Source organism: Eufriesea mexicana, unplaced genomic scaffold, assembly GCF_001483705.2.
Source record: "Eufriesea mexicana isolate 0111107269 unplaced genomic scaffold, ASM148370v2 scaffold1653, whole genome shotgun sequence".
Lineage (NCBI taxonomy): Eukaryota > Metazoa > Arthropoda > Insecta > Hymenoptera > Apidae > Eufriesea > Eufriesea mexicana.
Window position 1 is genome coordinate 951,496 of NW_016909884.1, and position 23,279 is coordinate 974,774.

Genomic DNA, 23,279 nt, shown 5'->3' on the forward strand with positions numbered 1-23,279 from the left:
ATGAAAGATAGTGCCGAATGTGACAGGCCGCGGAAATCTATTACGTCGTTTGACTTTCATCGCTTATATCTTCCGAATCTCTTCAGATTTTCACGATTTTCCAACCTAATTGCGTGCAGTGCTCTGTGTTTTAATTAGTTTGCCGGTTTTTTTCCGATTTTAACCGATCGTTCACGAAAGATAGTGCCGCACGTGACAGGCCGCGGAAATCTATTACGTCGTTTGATTTTCATCGCTCATATCTTCCGAATCTCTTCAGATTTTCACGATTTTCCAACCTAATTGCGTGCAGTGCTCTGTGTTTTAATTAGTTTGCCGGTTTCTTCCCGATTTTTACCCATCGTTTATGAAAGATAGTGCCGAATGTGACAGGCCGCGGAAATCTATTACGTCGTTTGATTTTCATCGCTTATATCTTCCGAATCTCTTCAGATTTTCACGATTTTCCAACCTAATTGCGTGCAGTGCTCTGTGTTTTAATTAGTTTGCCGGTTTTTTTCCGATTTTAACCGATCGTTCACGAAAGATAGTGCCGCACGTGACAGGCCGCGGAAATCTATTAGGTCGTTTGATTTTCATCGCTTATATCTTCCGAATCTCTTCAGATTTTCATGATTTTCCAACCTAGTTGCGTGCAGTGCTCTGTGTTGTAATTAGTTTGCCGTTTTTTTCCCGATTTTAACGGGTCGTTTACAGATTGTGCCGAATGTGTCAGGCCGCTGAAAGTTTTTGCGTCGTTTGACTTGCATCGCTTGTTTTTTTTATTTCTCGATCGCTTCTCGCTACTTTTGGCTGTAATTATTGTATAATTTTTATGTCGTCTCCACTGTGAATATGAACGATATTCTGTTACTTATATGACAAATCGGATGTTTCGTTGTGCTAATTAGATGACAGATTAGATGATTCCTTAAAAGGATCTCCCAATATCTCTCTTAATTTTTTCAATATCTTTGAAAAATTATTACGAAGAACCATTAACATTTTCCTTTTCGAAATTAACAGGGTTTGTTTGTACAGTCTTCGACTACACGTGTCTCAATTTTCGTTAAGAAAGATCGAAAATTGCCGGTGTTACGTCTCCTTGAAATTTTACAGAAAATAAGAAGTAAGTTACCAGAATTAGAGTGGAACATAAAAAGAACCATTAACATTTTCCTTTTCGAAATTAACAGGGTTTATTTGTACAGTCTTCGACTACATGTGTCTCAATTTTCGTTAAGAAAGATCGAAAATTGCCGGTTACGTCTCCTTGAAATTTTACAGAAAATAAGAAGTAAGTTACCAGAATTAGAGTGGAACATACCTAATCGCATCATGCATTTTTCAAACAAATGTCATTGAAACATCATTCACTCGTATTTCGTCCTAAAATAGAGCCACACTTGATCCCTGATCATTTTGGAGCAGAATGATCTCAGCAACCTTCACCTTGGATGAATCATTCGCGACACACATCGGGGATATAAACTCGGCTGTATTTCGGAATTGTATGACCAACGAGGCGCGATAGATACAAATTATCAGCCTGGAACTTCGTCAGTTTACCCTAATAGCAGAGCGGCCGATAGTCGAGCAAACATTCGGGATTCCAAAACGCCACTCTTGGCAGCCTACGCTCGTTCCTCGTTATTATCTCCGTTAGACAGACGCAACCAGAGGATGAATACAACCAGCCACCGCGATAATTACTGCTGAAGGTATTCCGCAACGAGACGCTCGCATCCTGCCGCCAATTTCTGCCCAGCCATCTATCGTCCTTAATATTCGCACTCGTTCCGCTTTTCGACCATAGCGGCCGCCATTCCTCCGAGCGAATTTTAATCCCAAGAATCCGGCTTTCCATTCTCGATCATCTCTCGAACCTCGAAATTTGTGGGAGGTAATTGAAACGATAGCACGCGAAATGGTTTCGAAATGGCGTGCAAATCAATTGTTAAATCGTCGATGTTATGCGAATTTTAATGTTGCGGATGTTGATTTTATGTTATTTATTTATTTATTTATCTTAACTCGTAATAAGCCTTTGATGATAAGAAAAATAATAATATAGTACAGAGTTATCTAGAATTGTTGTTGGCCACTAAAAGATACAATATACTATGCTAAAAATGAGTGTGTGAACAGAAGGACGTGCAAATCGATTGTTAAATCGTCGCGGTTATGCGAATTTTAATATTGCAGATGTTGGGGATATTTTATTTATTTATTTATTTATTTATTTTAACGGGTAATAAGCCTTTGGTAACGAGAAAAATAATACTATAGTACAGAGTTATCTAGAATTGTTGTTGGTCGATAAGAGTTACAATATACTATGCTTAAAATGAGTGTGTGAAGAGAAAGACGTGCAAATGGATTGTTAAATCGTCGCGGTTATGCGAATTTTAATGTTGCAGATGTTGGGGATATTTTATTTATTTATTTATTTATTTTAACGGGTAATAAGCCTTTGATGATAAGCAAAATAATAATATAGTACAGAGTTATCTAGAATTGTTGTTGGTCGATAAGAGTTACAATATACTATGTTTAAAATGAGTGTGTGAAGAGAAAGACGTGCAAATCGATTATTAGTGGGTGAACAGAACAAATTTAAGGGATTTGGAGAAACGGTTAACATTAATAAAAATTATGTTGAAACAGTTGTGGTGACTGTAAAGGTACATATACTGCTCCTGTTTTAAAAAATTGTGGTATCTTAAAGATAATAGGATGAATTCAAATTAAACATACATAAAATTTTGGAACAGTTAATGATGCCATTAAGTACCTAATAGAAGCAAACATAAGGTGACATAGCATGAATAATTTATTATTTAATCGTGATTTCTGACTTTTAAAATGATTTTTTGAAACTCGAGATTTGCAGAAGTTAATTTAAATAATGGCGTATGTGGGCTAATTTTAGAGTGACATTCGAATCGTATTTGAAATTGTCACTGTATTGTGCGAATATTAATTTGCAAATTTCGGGGCTGTTTTATTTAATTTTTAAATGCGACTTTTGAGTTTTGACAACTCGATAATTTATGGGAACTCGAAATTTGAGGGGGTTAATTTAAGTAATATCACACGTGGAATTATTTTATAGTGATGTCTAAATCATCCCTTAACCCACGTCACCATTACGCGAATTTTAATTCCGCAAATCACGAGTTCACTTTATTTTATTTCCAATCGCAATTTCTGAATTTTCACAACTCGATAATTAGTCGGAATTTGAAATTTAACGGGGTTAATTTAAGTAATAACACATGTGGACTAATTTCAAAGTGATATCTAAATCATCCCTTAAATTTTCGCCACCATTATGCGAATTTTAATTCCATAAATCACGAATCTACTGTGTGTACTTTCTAATTGCGATTTTTGATTTTTGATGCACTAACACCCCTCGAAATTCGAAATTTGGAAAAGATAATTTAAATAATAACACACCTGGACTAATTTTATAGCAACGTCCATATCATCTCTTAAACCTTCGCCACCATCACGCGAATTTTAATTCCACACACGTTCTATCCACCCTAACCGCTATTCAATCTCGATATTCGATTTTTGACACACGAACACCCCGCGAAATACAAAATTTGATGGAGTTAATTTAAATAAAAATTTCAAGCTGACCATTCAAATAAATACAGGCGTAAAATCTAATTTCATAGTGATTTCCAAATCACCTTTTAAATATTCGCGAATTTTAATTCCACAAATCACAAGTCCACTTTATTTACTTTCCAATCTCGACATTTAATTTGTGATACTTAAACGTTCCACGAAATTCGAAATTTTTACGAAATAATTAAAATAATAACACCCTCGAGCAAATTTCAAAGAGACGTTCAACTCATCTTAAAAATTATCATAACCATCAGGCGAATTTTAATTCCACGAATCTTGAATCTGCTTTGTTTTCTTCCCAATCGTGACATTCGACTGCGAACACCCCCGACCACCCCTCGAAACTCGAATTTCATATGAAATGCTTAATATAACACGCGCGAGCTAATTTCAAAGAGACGTCCAACTCATCTTAAAAATTATTATAACCATCAGGCGAATTTTAATTCCACGAATCTTGAATCTACTTTATTTTCTTCCCAATCGTGACATTCGACTTCGAACACCCCCGACCACCCCTGTAAACTCGAATTTCATATGAAATGCTTAATATAACACGCGCGAGCTAATTTCAAAGAGACGTCCAACTCATCTTAAAAATTATCATAACCATCGGGCGAATTTTAATTCCACGAATCTGGAATCTACTTTATTTTCTTCCCAATCGTGACATTCGACTTCGAACACCCCCGACCACCCCTCGAAACTCGAATTTTATATGAAATGCTTAATATAACACGCGAGAGCTAATTTCGAAGCTTTAAGCGCTCGAAATGTAAACTGTGTGATAACCGTCGCGAGGATTAATGTGGCAGAAAGCTAGGGGTGGGTGAAAATAAAAGCGCAGGTTATACGCGGAGAGGGTTGCCTAGCCCTGGGAGCGTTTGGAACGCTAGGCGTAGCATTGGCGAGCTAGAAATTTGCACGCAGCGCACGCCGGCCATGCACGCGGTTAATAAACGTAGCGCGGCCATAAATTTTCATACCGGCTCGCATGCATCGTAAATCGGTGCCTAATTCGTCCATTACCCCTTCGTCAGGAAATTTCACCCCATCTGTGCCACGCCGTTCGCGCCGTTGCAGCTGCAACCGGGTTTCCGCGTATTTACGAAATTATCGCTGTCCCTGGCCCCGCTGCATTTTCCCGTTCTTCCATTCATGGCTTTCAAACAAATGGATCCCATTCTCCGATTTGGGTGAACTCGCGTTTCACCTTTTTACCGATATCGCCGACAACGCGCGACTCTACGACGATTAGGCTAATCAGCTTCGCTGGTTTTCGTCGGTGAAAATAATTCCGAAATTCTCCCAAACGCGTGTAATTCCTTTATTATTCAACTCGATTCCACGTAATTTTATATATAATAAAATTAAAAAATGGAGTAATGATGATGAATTTTCGTAAATTCCCAATGTTCCGGAATACGTATTATAGATTATAATTAAAACACCTCGCGAGAGGTATTAAATTTTGATATGCACTCCGTTATTAAATACGCGAGCCACTCGATAAGATAAAAAGCGGAAATTTATTTTAGACATAAAACGTTCGGTATCGATCGAGCTCTCGCGCAGAGAAATTTCAAAAATGCTAGAAAAGTGTGTTCAATCATTTCCACCTGGGAGCAACAAATGCATCTCCGAAAATAAAAATATGTAGAAAAATTCGTAAATCATTATGCTTTTTTAGCTCTACGTTATTTATTGCGAAAACTATTAGTTTCTTTAAATTCCCTTTGTTGGCAATCTCTTGATTGTATTTTAAAAGCCTAGGTACCTATAATTATAGTACATTCATTTTTTACCCTCATTCGATGTATTTTAGTGAAATTTTAATGAAAGATGATTTTAATGAAGTTTATGTGAGAGACAGTTCTCAAAAAAATATTTGACACGTATTTTTTTGTCTGCTATCGTTCGTATCGAAAGGGTAAAATCAACCCTCAAAGGTAGGGGTTGAAAGTATATTTTTGGAATATCTCGGAAACCGAGAGGATTAGACTCAAAGATTAGAATCACCCCCATATCGTTCACCATATCACTCACGAGTCAGACTCGTGGTTTTCGCTAATGGCCCAAATTCGTCATCACGAGGTAGACTCGTGGTTTTCACGTGTGGCCCAAATTCGTCATCACGAGGTAGACTCGTGGTTTTCGCTTATGGCACAAATTCCTTACCACGAGTCTCACTCGTGGTTTTAGGTCAAAGGGTTAATCGTTACTAACGTAGGACATGTTCACTGTTTACTAACACATTGCGTACCACATAGAAATCTCTAGGACATACGCCAGAGACCACACGTTTTGACAAGACAGTGTATTGACATCCAAGGTCCACGATAGATAGCGCGCAAAACACGAGAAAATTCATGAGCGGTACTCAATGTGTTAATTAGCCATCGATTCACTATGAGCCTAAAATCCACTTGTAAGATCCACTGTTCGATGCTTCCATCCTCGAGTCTGGCAGTTCAGATCTAGATATTAGCATATTCTATTACTAATTTCTGCAACCAAGTCTGTACTGTAAGGTGCAAGTCTAACTAGGCTCTCGACCTAGGTCGATGTAATCGATAACAGTTAATTCGTTATGCTCCCGAGGTCAGTTGTTCGTTATTACAGCTCAGGGGCTATTATCTCACGATGAAACACACGTTCTCTATTATTCAACGCGGATAATTCCTGCGAGGTACCCAAGCCTCCAAGTCAAAACTCGATAACGAGAGGATTGAAAGGTAGACACAGAGATCTCTGATACCCACGTGTTAATTCTCGTTCCGAAGGATCATTCACAACGGACTGTTGCTCCTGTACGCGACGGACACCCTGCACGACATTGCGAACGTGACGGGAAGCAAGGACTGGGAGCTTGCCTGCTTCAAGCTCGCGAAGGACGTGTTCGGAGAAGTGGTGGGCGCTCTGTACGTGCAGCAGTACACGCCGCAGTATTTAGAGACCCTGGCAAACCGGGTAAGGCGATGAAAAATGCTCTTTACCGCTCCCCCAACCCAACTCTTTCCACCCTGGAAAGCGTGGCGAAACAAATTGGTACGTGTCGCAAACAGGTGGCAGGACTGTTCGAGCGCGTGAAAGAGACAGTCGCCGAGCGGATTTTGGTGAAATCTTGGCTAGACGAGGAGACGAGGACGCAGGCGTTGCTGAAGCTGAACTCGTTGCGGGGAAGATTTCACGTGTGGCCTGGTTTCTACAATGAGACTCTGCTGGCCCGCGAAATGGCCGAGGTGAGCGCTTGCTCGAGTTGTATTCTCGTCCTGTTTTTCGGCTTATGACGAGTCTGTCACTTCCGGCAGGTGGAGATCGACCCGGATGATTTCTTTCACACCGTGATGAAGCGATTCCGACAGATACGGACCGTGGACGACAAGGTTCTGCGGAGGAATGTGACCGAAAAGTGAGTTCTTTTGTTATTATAGGGTTAAAGGAGATTGGGAGTCAGTCAGTGTTAGGTTAGGATAGAGTTAGAATAGAGTGTCCACCTGGATGAGCTCTATCAAGAGTATACTATGGAGAGTGCTGATTATGTTCACTGAAGTCTCAGTACTCTCTTTCAGTGCGGTGAGGGTGGCTATTATGGGGGTTTTAGTGAATACAAATCTCACATAACCTCATTCTCCCTTAGAGTACCGGGGTTAGGATATCATTTGGAAGATTTCCCCAACGAAAAAAGAAAAAAAGAAAAAAAGAAGAAGAGTTAGAATAGAGTTAGTGATCGGTTGTAAGCGTTAGGACCTCGAGGTGGGCCCCAATTAGGTGGGCCCCGTATCCCTGGTAGGAAGGAGACGAGGTTATGTGGGATTTGTATAACCCCGATAGTGGCCATCTTCGCCGCGTTGGGATAACACTGGGAACTCCAGAGGAACACGATCGGTGCTCCCCCACGGCATGCCTCTAATTGGGGCCCACTCTTACAACCGATCACTAACTCTATTCTAACTCTTTCCTCTCCCCTTTTTTTTTTCTTCTTTTTTCCGTGGGGAAAATCTTCCAAAAGATATTGCGGTCACCTGAGGGAGGAGTGAGGTTATGTGAAATCTGTACTCACTAAAACCTCCACAATAGCCACGCTTGCAGTTCTGAGAGAGGGTACCGATTGTATTTGTCTTGAGTTCCCAATGTTCCTCCAGTGCTCCTTCAATGACCACTGTGAGGATTTTAGTGGATAAAAATCTCAAATAACCCTCCTCCCAGTGATACGGGGTATCTATCGAAAATTTTCCCCGCGTAAAAAAATGAACAAATCGCTTGTTAAATATTATAATTATAATCACCGACAGTTCATCCTTCTTTACTTTCAAATATATTATTATTTAATATAATCGGCGACTCTGTGTGAGTATTTTTGTGCCTTCCCTAACCTCCTTTGACTCCCCATAATTATTTCTGAATCATACACGAGCTCCATTTTTATTTTCACAGACGTCGACACCCGTACAGCGTCAGCGCCTACTACGAGTCCTCGACGAACACGATTGGTAAGGATAATTCATCTTTGTGGTAAACAATATTGGGAAGTACCTCGGTTACGAGATAGGTGATCGATTTCAGGCATCCCACTAGCGATGATGACGGCCTGGTCTTGGTCCTGGGACGGTGGCCCCGCGTACGCCTCGCACGCGACATTGGGATCGGTGATCGGCCACGAGATCCTCCACGCTTTCGACCTCCATCGACGTCGACTGCCATTGGATCCCGATATGAACGTCGATCAGTGGCTCTGGATCACGCCGGAGTCTTGGAAGAGGTTGGAAGCGCGGATCGAATGCGTCGCGAGGCTCTACGCCAGGAGCTTCTGGAGGAAAGTTCAGTTCTATGGGAACGACGTTGCTGTACAGGTGAGAGGTTTAGGAGGAGGATTGACTGCTCTGGCGATCCAGAGCGTCCGATTTACTATGATCCAATTATCTTCATCTTCGCACGCCCCCTAGAATTATTGGTCTTCCATAACCTCAATCCGTGACACGTGCACCCCATCCATCTTGGCGTACCCTGTGTGTTGTACCCGATTGTCTTTTTCCTTTGTCGAGGGTACGCGTCGCCGAACGCTCTCGATGGTTCTGATCTTTCCAGAACCCTAATCCGTGACGCGTGCCCCTGCGCCATCTGTGACTGGTCATCGAAAGCTCTCGATCTTTCAAGGTCGTCACAGAGGTATATTTTCCTGAGTCGATATGTATCTTCATCGTTGAAATGATCTTCCAGTTCGATTGGAACGTGACGAGGAACGAGAACGTCGCCGATATCGGAGCCTTGCAGATCTCTTATAAAACCTGGCACACCCTGACGAACGGGAAGGATCGAAGTCTTCCCGGATTGGAGGGACTTCGTCCGAGCCAGCTTTTCTTCATAAGCGCCGCCCAGGTAAACACAGCGCCTTTCATCGACTCAAGATTACCCTTGCCCTGCTCCAGGATTATTTCCTCACTCGATTATGTTGCAGACTTACTGTTCCAATATGACTGCCGAGGCCTATATTCTCTCCGTTGAGCTCGATTATCATACACCTCAGCCAGAAAGGTAATCTTCATTATCGATGGATCCTGGCAGAGTTTCGAAGAGGTTGGAGGATAAGTAGGATGCTTTGAAATGTGTTTAGAGTCAACGGTATTATGATGAACTCTCAAGCATTCGCTGACGCGTTCCGTTGCCCGATCGGAACCAAGATGAACCCCCCTAACAAATGCACCACCTGGTGATGGTCAAGGCTCGGACAATCGTTTGCTGACAACGTCAGGTTTCATTCACGATACTCGATCATTGGGATTCGATTCGGATAACGGCGTGCTGTGGTTGGACACACCCAAGTGACAGGGGTGAATCATTTTTTCAGCAACCGTCGAGCGATCTTGCGTCGAAGGGAATCGATTCAGGTAGGATCATGTTCTCCGTTTATCACGGACGCTCTCGCTAACGATAAATACCGATTTGCAGGTGTTCTGTCCGGAGCTAGAGTGGAAAGATACATCGAAAGATCGAGGAGCGTTGCATTTCGATGGTTCGATCGACGAGAGGACCGTTTGATTCGCGACGACGAAGGATCAATCGATGGATTAAGCTTGTTACAGCGTTTTCAGAGTTTAAGCAACGGCCAGCCGTGAAGACTCGATCTCCGTTTGGTCGTGGAAGCTCGTTTAAATGCGCCGTTAATGTTAATATCTCTCCCTATGACGCTTTAGAAGACCTTAGATTTATTATAGTGGAAGCAATAAATTGTACGGAAGAACAGACGAGATATGCGTGCGTGTGTGTGTGCCTTCTGCGTGCCTGCGTGCGTGTGTATGGGATACGAGACGAAGAAAACGAGTAACGGAAAGGAGACGTACACGTACACACATTGGAATAAGCAAATTTGCAAAAGCGCTTCGATCGTTCAGTTTGTCACGTATCGGTAGGGTATCGGTAAGTTTGCCAATGGAATTAGCGAACGATGTTGTTCATTAGCGGAATGAGCGTTTCTCGGTAGTCGAGATAAAGCATACGGCCATGTTGTAGTCACGTGAACGCGATTGACACGAGCGCCTCTGTAATAACGACGAGTAAACTCTACTTCGCGTTTTATTCGAGTTAGAATACCGCGTAAGAAGGCTAACGAACACAATGTCTAGGACTGTTCAAGCAACGAGTACAGTCGATAACTCGCCGAAGATCGAGATTAGGCCTCGATGGAAGTCGATGTTCTTCGCGAGAGGATAACCGGATGCTCGTTGATCAGGGCATCTCGTGCAAACGGGTTGACGAACGCAAACTGCGAACACTTACGAGGCGGATCATTTAGTTTTCTCGCGCACTGCTTGTCTTCGCTCCTGTTAGTCTGTAAAGTTTGTAAATAACGTGGTCCCTGTCCCGACCCTTTTCGGTTTAGTTTAGTTTAGTTGACATGGACCAGCGTGAGCCAGCTGTCCGCTTGTAACCGAAAGAGAAGCAACGTCGATTCGAAGTCTCTTTCAAATCACGGATAGATAGCCTTACGCTGGTACCATAAAGACTTAGAGAGACCAAGCTGGTTAGCGCGCGCTTCTATTCACCTGTATTTCGCTCGGTTCTTCTCCGTACGGACACAAATTTCGATTGACGCTTCGCTTTTATTCGTGACACCGTTTAGCTCGGTTCTCGACGGATAATCGGGTTTCAGTTCATCCTAGTCGATCCCGACGAGCAGCCCGCTGTACCCTCGACGCACCAGCGCCACCTATTACACCGAGTCGCACTCCTCTTTTCGATACCCCTGTTTACCCGCTTTCTATACCGACGTTTTACCAGCACCGTAGATATAAGAAATATCCACGGAATTCACGACGATTCGTTTACAGTTCGAGCAAGTTCACGCAATAGCCTCTCACTGTTCCCTTTATAAACGTTCCTTGCACAAAATACTTTTACGGTACCGTTTCGCTTGTCCCTCGTCGAGCAGCTGTTTCCGGGTAGCTCGTTCTGTTGTCGAGTTTGGGGGACAGAGATCGGTGGGCTGCTCGTCGCGACGCTCGCAATTCCCCTTGGTCGTCGAAGAAAATAAATGAATTATTAAAAACGGAGACGCAGATGGTTCGCATTCCAACGAGAGGAACCAATCGTGCCGCGAGAGGGATTTCCGCGCGGAAATTTCGTTGCCGCGCGCCGACGGCTAGCGAAGGTTGTTACAATTTTAGTGCGTTTACGCAAGAATCGCGATCTGTGATATTCTTAAGCAGTACTTAAGCGATACGAGGGACCGTTCGACGCGTGCGTTCACGATGATCGTGATTCGGACGAAGGGGAGAATTCCGTTTGTCGAAACGACGCTCAGAGGGTCCTAACAGGAAGGGCCGTCATCCACGACAAAATGTAAATGGCTGATAACTCATATGGCAAATAAATATGGTTTATATACAAGTGGTGGTTCGTCTTAATTTCTCCCAGGTGGGCAAGATTTCTTTTCCTTATCCTTCAAATGATGACCAATATTTTCATAGTACTAGTGGTAGCATGACGTCAAATTGACTTCAAATTACTAGTAGTGATATGATGTCAATATAACCTATCTTTAGATGGAGGTATACTATATTCCACTTGTACTAGGACACAATTATTTGCTATTCTCTAGACAATCTTATATTCATAATATTTCATACACAAAATGTATTTCTTGTCAATACTACTACTATAATGAATTTTATTTTGATGCACTTGACAGTAATAACTGTTAGGGGCCACATAATAACATGTTGTCATCATTTCTTGGCATTATTAATTATTATGTAATCCTGTTCTACTTAATTTTACTTTTCCTATATAACCTAGTGAATAGTGTTGTACCTTTCATTGTCCACTGTATACCTTTCCCTATTTGTGTGCATATTTTATACCACTTATTTACTAAAAAGGGCTTTGCCAGTAAGTTTCAATAAATAAATAAATAAAATAATGGAACAATATATCTTACTACGAGATTAATAACTGACAGAATGAAAATTAATTTAAATAATTAGTATCTTGTACATCAACAAACAATGGAAACTAATAAGTGACAGAGTAGCAATGAACTCAGTCATGCCACTACCAGCAATACAGTATCAATCTGACGTACATCATCACTAGTGTCAGGACCCAATTTGACATATGTCCTTTAAATTATATCTATTCATACTGAACATATTGTTCAACGAAATTCACCTCCTTAAAGCTATTTATTAATCCATCAACATCCAATTTCTCATCTACGAGTTCTTCACCCTCCAAACCAATTGATACAAAGATTGACAATTTTCAAAATTTCGGATTCATCATAGGCAGAACCAGTTGACCAACCTTACGTTGTCGATGATCGAAAGTTGCTCAGAAGCTTAAGATTCGATTACAGCTCGACCTATCGGGAAACAGACGAGCGTCTCGACGTTCCTCTGCATCTAACCCCAAGACCGTCGAAGGGAAAAACGTAATCGATCCCAGTCGAGAAGATCGAAAACAATCAGCATCCACGAACGACTAAACTTCCAATTTGATCTCACGATTGCACAAATTCCAGGCTGCGTGCCTGTTCCGAGAATGAGTTCCCTGACGGATGACCCAACATGTTACCGGCACTCTGGCACCTCCTGATCCTCTGGGTAACACGAAGATTAAGTCGATAATTGATCCAGGCTCTCAGCAAAAATCCTAGAAGTGATTGTTCCTCTCGATCTGTGCAGATGACAGTCGTCTCTTGTCCCAGAATGACCACCTCGCGATCTCGCTACGTTTCCCAGTTCCAGTACGTCCCTTGGTTACATCCGTCCAGGAACCCTAACTGCCCATCCAGATTCATCGGCGTGAAGCAAGATCGAGATTTCGAGGAATGGGATCGACCGTCGATCGAGATCAAGGCAGTGCTGTCTCGTTGCTCCGCGATCGGGAAAGAGAGGTAACACGAGTTATAGTTTGTAAGAAGCGAAACTGAAAATCGGGTTCAAGCGGACGCTGACAGATGGCAGCGGCTCCATGCTCGCGATGGCTCTCGATAATTATTAGCCGAACGAAGTATACATGTAACGTAAAACACAAAACGTAAAATGGAAGGCATGTAGTGTGGAAGACAGCACACCAAAAGACGTGGTATAAAAGGCAGTGCTCGCGATGGCTCTCGATAATTATTAGCCGAACGAAGTATACATGGGAAAACGTAAAATGGAAGGCATGTAGTGTGGAAGACAGCACACCAAAAGACGTGGTATAAAAGGCATGGTATATCTCTGTAGCAATCAAGCAAGTAGCAATTATCAGTGTAATAAAGTGTATGTAAACGAAACTGCTACTTATTACACACTCAAGTGGTCAGTATCTGGATAAGTATAGCATATTGCGAGAAGGCATCCATCATGAGAAACCCATGGCTAGCTTTGTGCAACAAGAAGCTTTCTTTAATTTTAACCCGAGTCCCTTCGGTTCTCAGAACCACACATCATACGTGTTAGACTCGAATTTAAATATTCAGGTATCTGAAATACTTACTTTGGTTTTCGTCTGTAGGATGACGACAGATTACGTTGACGTTCGTCGGAAACGTAGGGACGTCGAGGAACAGGATCGAGGAACGATAACCAACTGCACGAGGAAGATAGTGATCAGCATGAGGTTCATCAATATTGGCCAGGTGTTCTGATTGAATATTAATTTCCTATCAATTCTTTCCGTTTCCTAATTACTATAGGAGGAATAATAAGAGGTGTTTTTGACAGACCGAGATTGAGGAAAAATTCGTGGTGATAGACCACGTGCTGGACCCTCTGACGATGCAGAAGATCCCGCTGCAGAATCCCTACGTGATCAAAGTGCGCCAGGAAGCCGTGCTGCAGTTGTACGGTCTGACATTCCAAAGTGTGAGTATCGGGAGAGTAAAAAATCCCAATTTTGTTGCTTAACCCTTTGAGCACTGGATTGTATGACCTAGCATATTAAGCGTGTGCTAAGTATGAATCACATATATGCATTTATAGTCCCAAATTGAATAGTTATGTGCAAATCCATAAATCCCTGCATAGCCTAAATTGAATGGTTATGCGAATACCCATATATGGGTTCATATTCCATGGTGAACGATTATGTAGAAGGCATATATGTGGTTCATAGTGCTCAAAAGGTTAATCATACGAAATGCGTCGATATTTCATCAAATTATGGTAAAGAATCTTTTACCACTGTACGATGGAGTCTATACCAGCAGAGCAGGTACCAGTTGTATTGATCGCACACTTTGAACTAGGTTGTGAACGCAGAGGCCAGGGAAGAGGTGATCAACAACTGGGCCCCGAATTACACAGGCTGCGACGTTGGATTCGAGCACCCGACCTGTGGCCAGACCTTTCTACGTGGGAAGCCTGTTCCTTTCAGTCAGGTAAACGATATCAGAGAAACCTTGGGCCTTTCTCCAATTTTAATTCCGTTGTTAGGGCTTCTTAATTGCTATATATCAGACTGTTGATTATAGTCACTGGCCACACGACGCCATCTACACACAGGACGAGTGACTATAGTCCCTGGCCACGAGACATCTACACAGGACTGGTGACTATAGTCACTGGCCACAAAAATTGAGTAAAAGTTTAAGATAAGTGCTACCGTTCCTCCTAGCTCTCTTCGCAAAGAATTGGAAACTTTATTGCGATGGTCAGTTTTCCCTTTCCTTTTTTTCTTCAAAAGATTTGCGTCAAATCACCGAATACCAAAGACTGCACGATCGTAATGCTTCCATCTTTGACACGCCGTAGCGAAAGATTTAACAGCTTCCACCTAGAAAATTCGAATTCCATAACCTCAAATCCAACTCAAATATCCCTACAAAGGAATCTCCAAGACTGCCAATTACTTTCTCGCCTCGATTTCAGGGTTTCTGTTGCCCCTGCGACTCGAGCACAGCTAGTATCGGTGACAACGAAGGCAGGAACGCGTGGCCCGAAAGTTCCGTTGTCGTGGGCGAGTTGGACAACAAGGACGCAACAAACAAACCTTGCAACAGGTTACAGTTGGGAAGCGAGTGCGGGAGTTCAGACGATAATCCGGTGGCACGGAGCCAGGCGAGGGGAGACGAGGCCCGGGCCGGGAAGAAATCAAACGCGAGTGGATCTGGCAGCGGGACAATGAAGGTTCCCTTGCCTGAGACTCTCTGACGTCGCGACGTCGTCCAAGTCGCCGTGTGTAAATAAAGAAGTAGGGAAGCTGGAATCCCACGGGACCAGCGAGACGTCCTATACCGTCGCGACGAGACCGATTGCTGAAGAAAGACACACGAGGAAGCAGGTCGAGGCTTCGTCGAGCCTGTCTACAGAGTCTAGGAAGACATCGAGCAGACATAAAACGACATTGGTCGTCGAAGTTGAACAGGACCCAGGTTCCCAGCTGGAGAACGACACCTGCGAGAAAAGGGATGGAAGAATATCGAAGCAGGGTATATTCTCGATGGAAAATTCGGCAGATAGGAGGAACCAATGCGAATTTATACAGGCTGAAACGAGCAATCGCGGATTCCACTCGATCGGGTCGCGAATGGGAGTACAAAAGCTATCCCGAGAGCAAGAGAGCGCGGATGGCTCGAAAAATCCGCTTATGAACGAGCCGTCGAGCAAACGGGTGAATTCCTTGCTCGATTCAACCCGGTCATCAGATACGTCCGACTGGACGACGTGCGAATCCGGGAAAAAATCGGTAATCAAGAGCCAATGGAGGAAGTTGAACGACGAGGAGTACCTCGCGAGCAAGAAATATCAGCCGGGGTCCTCGCGCGTAGACAAAGGCGCGCCTGTGAAGTCGGGCAAGAAGAGGAAGAGACTGTTTCCCGTTCCGTCGACAGTCGACTCGCTGGCGATTCGACCCTCCATGCATTTAAACGAGCCTTTAAAAAATTTGTCGACAGGTGTATTGAATAGCAATAGGTCTCCGGGGCGGGTAGACCGGGCGGAGGAAACCGGGGGAGGTAATTTAAATGGAGTAATGGGAAATACATCCCCGTCGCGGGGGATTAGAGTGGGGACTTTTAACGAGAAACACGGGAGAGACAGGTCAGGGTACGTTGGATCCGCCGGTAACGAGAAGGACAGAAGTTCCGGCGAAACTTTCGGCAAAGACCGACCGAAGCTGGTATCCAACATGGCCGCCGGGGGCGGGACCGCGCTCGGCAAAGACGATTTCCCGGCGCGCGGAAAGAAACGTCCTAGGGAACACGCGGCGAGGAATTACACGCCACAGAAGCGGACTCTGAAGGACTGGTCGAGTAGAAACACTCACCACCTCTCTGCAAGAGTAAAGAAACGCCATGTTACCGATTATGGGACCAAAACGAGACCCCGAAGATCGCGTAGACAGCCACGAAATTGGAAGAATTCGTTATTCGCAGATCGAAGCAGATCAAAGAGGTTCCACGATTCGTCCCGGAGACGAGGTCGTCGAAAGAGAAGCAGAAGCACGTACTATGACGAAGAACCCGCGGAAACGAGTCCCAGTCCCGGTCACGCGGTCCGAGTCTACGTAGACGAGTTCCCGGAGGATGAGGAACCACGACCAGGTGAGAAATCAGGAATGACGAAGGAGAGAAACGAAGTTCACCACGAGAAGATCAGCAATAGGAATCCACCCGATGAAATGGATAAACAAGACACATTGGATAAACGAATCGAGGAGAAGTTCAGTCGCATAAGCGACGCGCTCAAGGAAGACACTATGGGGTCGAGGGACATCTCGAAGAAAGAAGAAACTGCGATTGTTAATCCCATGAACAAGGTGTTCCGAAACCTCGGAGAGGTGCGAAATGAATTAGAGGATGAGACGTCTACTTATGATCGAGACGAGATTCCTTATGGAAAGGAAGCTACCGGATCTGTCCTCGATGAGAAGGTAGACCTTGATGGAAAGGGTCCGTCTTATCAGACCGAGTTAGACTCGAATCGAGATCCGAACGTGGACTCGGGAAACGTGGGATCTGACCAATTGATATTCGCAAATCGAAGGGACAGCGCGATCCCATCCGCGGATAACCTCGACACGTGGTCTAGCGACTACAAAAGCTCCACCAGCGATTCTGACCTCCTGATCCTGCCACCGATGGAGTCATCTTTATCGAAGGATCAGAATCCAGTCACGTCGAACATCTTCGAGAACGAATTTCAACCTCGATTTGACTCGAGTGACACCGACGCCCTGTCAAACGCGTCGCTCACCACGGAAGCTTCGGATCTCACGCGAGCATTGATCGTCGTGGACTTCTTCAAAGTCGTCACTGACTCTCTGACCGAAGCTCCCACCTCTGGCACGCAACCGAGACTCATTGAGAAACTAGGTGGACTAAAAAAGAACATAGAGAAGGCGTTTCAGCGGCTAAGACCTGTCAACAAATCGGAGATCACGACTATAATGCTGGTGGAGTCGACGACGTCTAACGTGACGACGTCAGAGGGCACCACTGTCGAGACGACTAAGATCACCGACGAGGTGTTCCAACCTCCGATCAAACCTGTGATCAGGACGAACGAAACTTCTGTCGGAGGTGCCGAGTTTGACAAGGAAGTCGTCATCGAGGGAGTAACCATCCCAGACAACCTGGACACGTCGATGACGCACGTATTCGCGACCCAACGACCATACGACGACCTGGACAAGATCTCTGGACTCTCGGAACGATCCCAGCTGAGGAAGAGGTTCATGACAGACGACAGGCGTAAAAGAAAACGCACTACAGCGCCGATGATCAAGAGACAGGGGCTAGAACCGACATGGGAACACGTGGCAAAGAGACGGGATGAGAACGTGCACAGACGTAATCTTGCGGATTATGCAGGGAAAAAGCGCGCACCGCGAACGGACTCAGCTGTCAAATTTTCACTCGAGGCTGCGAACGTGGACGTCGTGAAGGAGGAATTGGGAGTGACCGGCAGCTTCTCTCGCGAGCAGAGGAACTACCTGCAAGTGCGAGTAGCTGATCCAGGCGAGACTGAGAAGAAGATTGGCGACAAATTGACAGCGAAGAAGCGCGAGAGAGTTAGACAGAGCGAAGAAGATGAAGATGGAAGCGAGGCTCGAGATGACTCCATGAATGACTCCGTTAACGCAGGAAGAAACGGAGGAGCTGGTTTCCGCAGTGGAGCCTCTGCTGCACCGCGGAACAAACGGATTCATCATCCACGGTTCGCCACCAGCGAAACATTGGAGTACTCGGTCAGACGGGATAACCATGGTGGTGTTTTTTCCAGGAAAAGTTCGACTGGTCTGGGTAGGAGCGAGAGGAGGAGGAACGAGGCGAGACTGCGGGAAAGATCCTGGAACCAGGCGTCGGATGGCGTCCCAGGCAGGATACTGCTACCCTGCGGCAAGGGTAGGCGCGGTATCGAGGAGCGCGGGACAAAGCGCGTGATTTGCGGGGCGGAAACCGAGCGAAGAGGCAGGCGTTTACTGTCCGTTCAGAAGCTGAAGGACGGCAAGAGCGTCTCCGGCCACCGATCCAGCAAGGATCGGAGAAGGACGATGCTTCGGATATCGAGTACGAGGAGGGCGCCACTGCGCAGCGGAAGCGATTGAAATCGGAGCGCGATAAGGATCGCGAGAAGTCGAAGAAACGAGACACCGCGTTGAAACGGAAGAAGAAAAACGAGGATCGGAGCAAGGAGCTGTCAGCCTCGCGGTTGTCGGAGAATTACGATTACTCGGTGGACGAAGACGACGGGACGTTGCTGGATGAGAGACAGGGAGACGATAGCAATCTCGAGGGATCTTTGGGAAATTATGACAGCGACCTGACGTTGCAGCAACTTTTTGGAAAGGAGGCGAGTGCGGGCTCGAGGATCTCGAACCGGGACGATGATTCCTACGATCGACTGACCGACCAGGCTACGTCGGTCAACGAACTCGATAAATATTCGGAGAACCCAGCGAGATCCGTGGACGCGGAGAAATCGGAAAGCGACCAGCCTGGGAAAGATTTCGAAATTTCACTTACCGGGAAAATTCACTTGGAGAGCGATTCGAACGGTCGACCAGTGTCTATCAGTTTCAACGCGGCGCCCGAATTTCCGAGGAAGGACTTTATCGACGATGGGAAAGCGAACGGCTACGGCAATCGATTCCCGTCAGAGTCAGCGAATTCTTTTATTGACGCGTCGGACACGCTCGTTTCCGCTGGAACAGACAATGCTAATTTCCTGCCGGACGTTTTCGATGAACCGCCGGTGAATCGGCTCGACGATCGGTCGATCGCGCGGGAATACCTCCCCGACGCGGTACGCGCGAGGAATCGCGACGGTGGCAGGTACAGGACCGACCCGGACCCACGACAGAGACTGCTCCACCTGCAGAAGAAGTCCATAGTAGCTGAGAAGATCGCCCCGAAAGGGAACACCGTGACGTCGTCGAAACGATCGTCCGGGATTAGCGGAACGTGGAAGAGAAATCTGAAGCGTTCGAAGAAAGCCTCGGAATCCTCGGATCGTGCTTCGAATGACAATCTCGAAGCGGAGGAAACGCTGATGGAAGGTCGAGATGACGCTCTAGATAGCGGACAGGGCGAGTCCTTTGGCGTAGATCGAAATCGTGACAGCGCGGCCTCGAGCGAGGCCGATTCGAAGAAAACGGCCAATGAATTCCTCGATGACTTGCCTCGGGTCTCCTTCGACTTGCCTAACCTGCCTGGAAGCGGCCTGGCGAGTGGAGACCTTGGGAACCGCGATACTCCGATGAAGGACACAGATATTGGCAGAGGCGCAGGGAACGATACTTGCTTCGCGCCGAACATGACCACGCAGGTGATGGACGCGCCCGAGACTACCGTAACCGATAAGTATCTAGGTGCAGTGGCGAAAACGAGCCTGCTGAGTTATCAGGATCTGAAAACCGAAGCATCCGCGAGTTCAATGCGTTCCGAGACAGAGACGCCGACAGCGCCGCCGACGACGCCGCCGGGAACTACAACGGTGACAACTAGCGCCAACGAAACCGTGATACAGGCGAGGATATCTTATCCGAAACCAGCTGCAGCTTTTGAAAAACCGCAGACCGTATCCGAGTACAACGTCTCCGGCGAAGATAGCAAAGAGTCGATCGAGAGGAGGAACATGCTGGCGATCTCGGAGTTCGTGAAGAAATTGGAGACACTCGTGGCGGATACCGGGAATTCGACCAACACGACCGGTCGTACTCTGATACATCTGAAGAAGTTCATCATAGTGCCTGACAACCGAACTTTTTGGAGTTTGAAGGAGTTCTCGGAGCCAGAGGATGGGAAGACCGCGACCACTGAGACCGTGATCGTGATGGGGGAAGGGGGATCTAAACCCAAGCGCGATAAACAGTACTCCGAGGACGAGGAGTTGGAGTACTCTAAAACTGAGGAGAAATCGAGAGCAGAGAACCGGGATTTGATAAAAGAAATAATTGGCTCTGTGATAGGTGGCAAGGACCTGAAACGCCAGGTGACTGCCAAAGGATCCGTCAGCTTGAACGATCTAAAACCGTCCCGTGATCGAAGGATCGATCCCGAGATCGACGTGATAGACGCCCAGATGGAGAGCGGATCCAAGGATCTGTCAAGTGGACAAGAACTCGTGGCTCGTCTAAAAGGCGGCAAGAGCTCGGATGACTTGGCCAAAGTACAGGATGAGGCATCGATCCTGCCGCAGAACGTGGGCAAGAACATCGATGACCGATTCCTCGAATCGAATCCGGAGGTCGGGAAGAAGACCTCGGGGAAGAACAACGATGTTTGCGGGGGAAACAAATCGAGTGTAAAAGAGAAGAGGGAGACTGCCGTGAATAATGCACGTTCGCCGAGTCAGAAACGAGAACACGGGGGTCATGGTAAGAAGAAGGACGCGAAGCATCCGAAGAAGAAATGGCGAAGAAAGCGGAAGAGGAAGACGAAGAAAGGAAAGGGTGATAGGAACAAGAAGAACAGCAAGAAGACGAAGAGCAAGTGGCTTTTCAAGAGGAACTTACTCATGCTATCGGAGGAGCAGATACAGCCTTCGAGGGAAGATTACGGAGTCGAATGGAGGGCTCGTGATAAATTTTCGGCACGCGAAGGAAGGAATGTGCAACCCTTGAAGAAGTCGGACAGGAGATACAGGCTGAGGAAGCCGCAAATTCGAGGTGGGCAAGACTGCGCGGATCGCAGACATCCTCCTCACGTGGACCCACTGAAATATCTACAGTCCACGCACTGCCTGCGATTCAGCGACTTGTGGTTCGTTTCAGAGCAGCCTTCCTAAATTAACCCTTTGACTACGGTAGACCTTGAAACGCACCAGCCGGTAGGAAACCATTTTCGATGTATTCCGAGAACGGTGAAACTTTACGTTAGGTTAAAAGTTGATCCAAATAATAATCGAAACACTATATTCCACTATATTAACCCTCTGCACTCGAGAGGTGAGCCTAAGTCACCGTTTAATCAAATTCCGAAGACCTATATTAATTAAAATATAAAATCTAAACTAATCTAAGATTGCATGGAATGTCGAAATAAAATAATTTTAAATTTTAATTTATACCTGATTCCTTATTGACCGTTTCAAAAATATCCTCGACGTTACAGCAGAAAGTCTTTGAATTGCTATTTCCCTGTAATGAAAATAATCACCGAGTGCAAAGGGTTAAAATAACACTATTTATTTCCTTGTATTCTGCATCAAGTTAAGTTGTTACTGTGCATGCTTCAAATTTAACAGCAGAGAATACTTTTGAGTGCCTTTAGGGGTCCACAGTATCACAAGAGCAAGATTTCTAAGCTCACAATAGTCAAAGGGTTAAGATGAAAAGGAAAATAAATAAAAATATCAAGAGAAAGTAATCTGACGTGATATCTTGCAGGTACTCTGATTTCTAAGCTCACAATAGTCAAAGGGTTAAGATAAAAAGGAAAATAAATAAAAATATCAAGAGAAAGTAATCTGACGTGATATCTTGCAGGTACTCTGTGTATCGGTTAGACGAGCCGATAATAGCTCACAGAATGCATCTGCAGATTTACGTGAAACGAACCTCCCCCGATGGATCCATCTCGTGGAAGGATCTAACGAATGGTTCCAGCATAAGGTAACTTAATCATCAACGAGATCGAGTTCGTGCGAGATCTTGGAGTCACTAAATTCGCGCTACACAGCACGTTTATCTCGTCAGATTGGGTACCTTCGACGACCACTATCGAGACGAGGAGGGTACCATGGCGTTCACGTACAATGACATGAAACCGACCAGAAATATCGAGTACAATCTGGATCCTGCGATAGATCGACTGCTGGTACCGTCGACGATTTCTGGGAAAAGATCAAAGTATTCAGAAGTCGAAGGTTTCGAGAAACACAGCGCAGAAAGACCTAACAGGTGAGCCATTAGCATGCAGAAAAGAAAGTTCCGTTCGCATTGTACAGGATGGTCAAACGAGTACCTAGTGGTGCAAGCAGACAAGATCAACGAGGATACAAACGAGTGCGATAAAGCTGGCGTCGGATTCACGGCATTCGTTGACCAACCAGATCGGTGCGAACGCGTCAGTGGAACCTGTTTGAAAAATCAGCCGCTGGACTACTGGAGGCACGACATCGTACGTATGACAAGCGCAAGAAACGAAGCGATAGCGAGATTAACCTGTCTCCGTTGTTTTATTTCCACCGATAATCTTCGCCCCTATATATTTACCGTGGAAAGTGGTCTTAAATCCACGGGTACTTAGACGTCGCGTACTCCAGTGTGATACAGTACCTGTCCCAGACATTGTCGAGTACCCGATCCCGTATCTAAAACACGCGGTTGATCGGTTTATTAGCTCCTCCGATATATCCCAGTGCTTCGCGTACTCTATATTTAAATCGTGCTCCGGCACACCTAAGCGTTGTTTAATAATTACAACAGAACCCTGGAAGAGTAATAGATAATAGGTTCAACCGGTACTAATATTAGGAAAGTTCTGTAACATTTTCAACGCGTTAATATTTACTCAACAATATAATTTTCATTGTTACTTACGAGCTCTTCTAATGTGCAACCCTTGAAGAAGTCGGACAGGAGATACAGGCTGAGGAAGCCGCAAATTCGAGGTGGGCAAGACTGCGCGGATCGCAGACATCCTCCTCACGTGGACCCACTGAAATATCTACAGTCCACGCACTGCCTGCGATTCAGCGACTTGTGGTTCGTTTCAGAGCAGCCTT

General features: G+C 45.3%; 1 protein-coding gene across 2 annotated transcripts in view; it reads left to right on the forward strand.

Moving 5' to 3' along the window:
* Positions 1–9,610, forward strand: part of LOC108548960 (endothelin-converting enzyme-like 1) — a 193,008-nt gene extending 183,398 nt beyond the window's left edge. For both annotated transcript variants that reach the window (XM_017902120.1, XM_017902121.1), the window contains 9 exons: positions 6,408–6,594; positions 6,690–6,866; positions 6,936–7,036; positions 8,062–8,117; positions 8,191–8,477; positions 8,845–9,003; positions 9,083–9,159; positions 9,239–9,512; positions 9,574–9,610. In XM_017902120.1, the coding sequence (XP_017757609.1) occupies positions 6,408–6,594; positions 6,690–6,866; positions 6,936–7,036; positions 8,062–8,117; positions 8,191–8,477; positions 8,845–9,003; positions 9,083–9,159; positions 9,239–9,338 (1,144 nt within the window). In that variant the 3' untranslated portion in view covers positions 9,339–9,512; positions 9,574–9,610. The remainder of the gene's footprint in view (positions 1–6,407; positions 6,595–6,689; positions 6,867–6,935; positions 7,037–8,061; positions 8,118–8,190; positions 8,478–8,844; positions 9,004–9,082; positions 9,160–9,238; positions 9,513–9,573) is intronic.
* The last annotated feature ends 13,669 nt before the right edge of the window (positions 9,611–23,279 follow it).